Source organism: Nilaparvata lugens, chromosome 6 (genome assembly GCF_014356525.2).
Source record: "Nilaparvata lugens isolate BPH chromosome 6, ASM1435652v1, whole genome shotgun sequence".
Classification (NCBI taxonomy): Eukaryota; Metazoa; Arthropoda; class Insecta; order Hemiptera; family Delphacidae; genus Nilaparvata; species Nilaparvata lugens.
In genome coordinates, this window is record NC_052509.1 from 30,243,451 (window position 1) to 30,248,713 (window position 5,263).

The 5,263-nt window shown below is 43.3% G+C and overlaps 1 protein-coding gene across 1 annotated transcript; it reads right to left on the reverse strand.

The window, feature by feature from the left end:
• Positions 1-893: 893 nt before the first annotated feature.
• LOC120352018 lies at positions 894-4,757 on the reverse strand. The gene has a single exon (XM_039431424.1). The coding sequence runs from the start codon at positions 4,683-4,685 to the stop codon at positions 1,098-1,100; it is 3,588 nt and encodes a 1,195-aa protein (XP_039287358.1). The 5' UTR covers positions 4,686-4,757; the 3' UTR covers positions 894-1,097.
• Between the last annotated feature and the right edge of the window lie 506 nt (positions 4,758-5,263).

Sequence of the window (5,263 nt, forward strand, 5' to 3'; positions counted from 1 at the left end):
GAAACCATAAACAGCTTTACTCGCAAACTTATTATTTATATACTTTTCTCATTGGAAATATACATATCGTCTCCTAACAATAAAGTCGGCTTATCCATAAGGAAATATCCTACACAATCCCGTTTTTTCATAGAAGGATGCTTCCTATTGTATTTACTATACCTTAAATGTCTAAGAGTGCTTACTCTAGAAGTTGAAGGGTGTATGGAATAAGATGTACAACATATTTCTCTTGAAATAACACACTCTCTCTTTTATTGATACATAACATAATATATATAAACTGAGCATTCATATGAATAATATGATTATTTACATTACAATTCAATAGATTCAGTCCAATATATCGAGAACTATCCAGTGATATAATTCACCCAATCTATCACTTATTTCGCAGAATCCTCTGCTGAATGAGAATTTCAAGATGGCTGCTCCCTCGCATAGGTCGGTATAGCTTGACACTTCGGCATCATGAAAGATGGATTTTAGTGTCTCTAGAAAGTTTTGAGCTGTTCCAAACGGTTCTGGTAGGTCCTTATCTCCAAACTTCAGAAATGGTTGTACAATCCATTGGTTGCTGGTTACTAGTTGACAGTCTCCACACTCACACATATCTGCTCGCTCCACTGCAGGCTGATGTTGGCAGTGGTAGTGGTAACAGCAGGAGTACTAGCTGGAGTAGTAGCTGGAGTTCTAGTTGCAGCTGATGCTAGTTCTTCACAGCACTGTGCACAGACCTCAACTGATGATGGTGGGGCGACTGGCGGCGGTGGTGGGGCGACTGGCGGCGGTGGTGGGGCGACTGGCGGCGGTGGTGGAGCGACTGGCGGCGGTGGTTGGATGGCTGGCGGCGGTGGTGGGGCGACTGGTGACGATGGTGGGCTGACTGGTGGTGATGGTGGGGCGACTGGTGACGATGGTGGGCTGACTGGTGGCGGTGGTGGGGTGATGGGCGGCGTCTTTACAGCATGGTGCACAGACCTCAACTGATGATGACCGCTTCCAAAAAGTCTTGCGATGCGAATGTATGGTGAAGACATGTGCACAGATTGTATGCATAGTGGATTTGTTGACACTTCCTGGCATGAGGTATGACGTCACTTTTCAAGCAATTTTCTCAGTATGCTATACTGAGATGCATCACCATCTATTTTAGAGTCATTGATCATATCAGCAAGCTCATCATTTGATAAGGGATGTGATCGTTTAGCAGGGATAGTACTGCTTCCTGACTCATTGACTTTATCAATGAGCTCATCATGTGATGAGGAATGTAGCCGTTTAGCTGTTGTAGTACTGCTAGCTGCCTGAACCTTGGGAATTTCTTGAGAGTCAATCATCTCTTCCTCCTCATACTCCTCCTCCTCCTCATCCTCCTCCTCTGCCTCCTCATCAATGTGTGCTAGAGTGGGGATCTTGTAATGTCCATGTGCAAGAGTTGTAATTCCATCATCTAGAATATACCTCTTCTCATCAGCTTTGCTCAATGCCTTCTTTCTCATGACTTGGGTCATGATCTGATGTTTCCTAGTGCCAAACATCACTTGTTCTCTATAGATATCCTCATCACCATATAGACAATCTAGATAGTCTTGGAAGCCTATGTAACGTTCAGCATCTGGATGCATTTTTGAGAGTTCTCGCCCAAGTATTGGTCTCCTCACTCCTTTAGCTTTCTTTATCAATCCACTTGTCAGCTGATTTGGATCACTATTGTAACACCTACAGGCATATAGCTTTGATCGCAGGCCCACATACTCAAGTGGCGCTCGGCCAGCATATTCATCTTTAAACTTTCCAAGCACCATTTTGTTTGCATCCGAGTAGCATGGGTGGTTTGCAGGGTACTCTGAGGTGTCAAAGGTATCTTTCAGTTGTTGGTTGTTGATGATGTCGTTGTATAGGTTCTCAGTTTTCACGATGTAGAATAAGCTGTCAGTATCCTGATAAAGCAGTTGTAGGTTCTCTTTGTACGTAGGTTTCATCACATCGTAGTGGAACTGGTACATAAGGGTCTTGCTTATGTCCAACACTGTCAAACCAATGTAGATAGGTTTGTTCAGCTCCACTTTTTCCTTATGCATCGTAACAGCGCAAATATTCTCACCAAAGATGATGCGGTCCTTGTACACTGGTCGAGCAATCAGTTTCTTCAATCGATTCTCGTCATTCACTAGCTCCATACTCATCCTTTTTTGCACATTCTCCATCGTCTTGCCAAAAACTGCGTTGTTCATAAGTTTGAAAAAGTTCTTTTCAAACTTATTCTTCGACTGCTGTCGAAGTCTGGTGTTTAGCATGATGTAGGGTGCTAGGAAGTCCTCCTGCTCAAACCTTACACCTCGATGAACTTTAGTGATTCTCAATCCATGCTGTACTGCTTGCTTGAGGGTGCGGTAATGACATACATATCGTTCACGGTTGCTTAGAGCTGTCATGAGTCGTACATGATTAGATTTAAGAGTTTTTTTGTTCTCTGCCAGGAATGGGAAGTCGTTGTGCTCATCATGCAATTCAGAAGGGTACTCAATGTCCACCTCCAAGATGTAGCCAATCTTTTGAACATCTCCAACACCCTCAATACCTCTGCTCACCCCCTCCAACTCATCTTTCTCCATCCACTGGAATTTCCGGCATGGAAGTGGTTGGCACATTGCCCAGCCATACAGGTTGTTCGCATCTGTGTACAGGAGATATGATGTAGGCTTCTCAGGGTCAATAGGCGCTCCTGTGTAGGCATTGTTGGCTACAGCATGACGGTGTATACAATTTGTTATTCCTCCTCTGATACCTCGCTCGATAAACATGTACATGTCATAGTCAGTAAGGAGCTCAAGCTCGACTTTAGTATATTTCAGCATGACATCAAAGGAAAAGCCTGGAGATGTAAAGTAGTGAGCACAATCCAAATCATAAGTCTTCATGCATACATCGCGGAAGCTCTCAAAGACATCAGCCAACAGGAGAACATCTGTTTTCAAGTATAGGTCACTGTATTCTCCTAGAGTTCTACAACTGAATTGGTTCCACACAGTTTGAGCATGTTCATAATCATCACTGCTAACACTCCTATCAACCAGCTTGCTGAAAAATGCCTCTTTGGGTGGTAGCAATGTTTCTTCGAGTCTCTGCCATGAATCGCAGTAGTCGTATGGAAACACTCCTTTCCTTGAGACAAGGCTCAATTTGTTTCCAAACACCTTGGCAGTATGTGGTAGCACTTTGGACAAGTCTTCTGGATTCGATGCTGATTTGACTAGGTTGGTGACCAGATTGTCTAAACTATCAGGCGTAAACCGGAATGTATCGATGAATCGAAGGTGCATTTTTGGAGATATTCGTTTGGTGAATGATATATACTTTTCCGACGAGTTTGGGATGACAAACAGCCGATCCTTATCTCTACCCAGCTCTGGAATAATGAGGTGTGTATCGTAGTTTGAAGAGTTGTGGAGAAACACTGGTATGAATGATTGTCGCTCTCGCTGCAGGTTGCATTTACGGCATAATGCATTCCGGTAGATACCAGTTATATGACAATGGTCATACACCTTATCTTTATTGAACCGTTCATTGCAGGCCTCACAGAAATCAGCTGCATTATGTCGTTCTTTCTCTCTTTTGGTTAGTGGGAGCAACTTGATATTCCTGCAGTCAATTGCCTCATCTAAATCTTTTGCATACATGGTGAGGGTCTTCATGAAATGTTCGGCGGCATCAGGACCCCTGTAGACAATCGGCTCATGAGGGATTAGGTTAGTGATTGTCAGCCAGGAATCTTCCAAATATGGGTCCCGCACAAAGTATAAGCAGTAACTCATTGCCCGATGATACTGGATAACTTTGGTAGCTTCACCAATCCATTGTTCATTGTCTTCATCAGGTTTCTCCAGGATGCACTCAAAATCGGCGTATGCTACAACAGGTACTCTATACTTTTGCACATGTTTCTCAAACTTCAAGGTTGGAGGTTTACCATCTTTTCCAACCTGTGGCATGATGATTCTTGCTGTATTATTGCTAGCACAATACTCCTCATGCTCAGCCATCCTGCGTTCTCCATCTCTGTCGAGGGTGTAATGGGTGAAACATCGTCTGCAGATGATAATTTTATGCTGATGTTTTGTGAGTTGGGATCTTACAAGTTTTTCAAAATTTTTAATGTAGCAGTAGTGGCTATTTGATTTATGTTCATTGTCATCCTCAAGGGTGCTGTTTTCATCATCATCCCTACTCTCACAGAGGAGGAGAAGATCAAAGTGATCTGCCTTCATTGCATTTCCAACTCTTCTTGGAAATATAACGTTCTTCTCATCCACACCATAAATATTAACTGATACCTCCGGATTATCTTTCTCAAATATATCGATTTGGTTGATGGTAGTGGGAAATCCAATGCCTGAAAAGTTGTATCTTTCTTCCAATTGATGGTATCGCTCATTGACTCGTTGAGGATTACTGCCTTGTACATGTTTGGCGAGGATAGCCCATTTGAAACATTGCTGGTCCTTGTTTATAGGATTGATGATTGCCTTTCGTGCTGATAGAAGAGGTGGAAGACTGATGTAGGATGATCCACGCAGGGGAGTATGTTTGCTAATCCTGATGAGCAATCCATCAATGATAAGCAAACTCCATCCACTAGAATTTCCTTCAAATTTCGACTCCTCATCCAGTAGGGTCATGCACGCTTGGTTGATGATGTCTGGAAGATTGATGATACTGAAGATGGTGTAGTTTGGAGTTTTGAAGGCAACATTCTGAAACTCTTCTTGATCGAAGGTCTTATCAAGGGTGCTGCGGAAATATGTTGCCTCCAATACTAGATTGAACTTCATTGCCCCATGTGTCTGCAGTTGTTGACTGATGATGTGAACAATTTTATCCTTCAAACTGCTCAGAAAGGTGTGGAAATCTTTGGCAGGCTCATCCTTGTATGCATTATTGTAGTATAGAGTCGTGAGTCGGGATTTGAATGCCTCCTCCAGGACAACAAACTCGTCCACAGAGTTTGCTGTTTGCTGACATCGTGCAGCTTTGCTCATCTGGAACAATGCAAAACAATATTGTATTAGTATGGTATGCAGTATTCAACTCTATATATGAATCACTATCAACGGATGTGGGGGATGAAGGTGGTGAATCGGTATCTAGGATCGTGGGTCGGGGGATGGAGGTTCATAGGTGTTTATGTTCTAGGGATGATGGTCCGGAGCTGTATGGTGGGGTGGGGTGGGGATGGGGGAATGTGAATGGGGTCTAG

Bases quoted from the DNA above. Each gene is read 5' to 3' on its own strand.
- LOC120352018 (XM_039431424.1), bottom strand. From the start codon at position 4,685: ATGACCCTACTGGATGAGGAGTCGAAATTTGAAGGAAATTCTAGTGGA.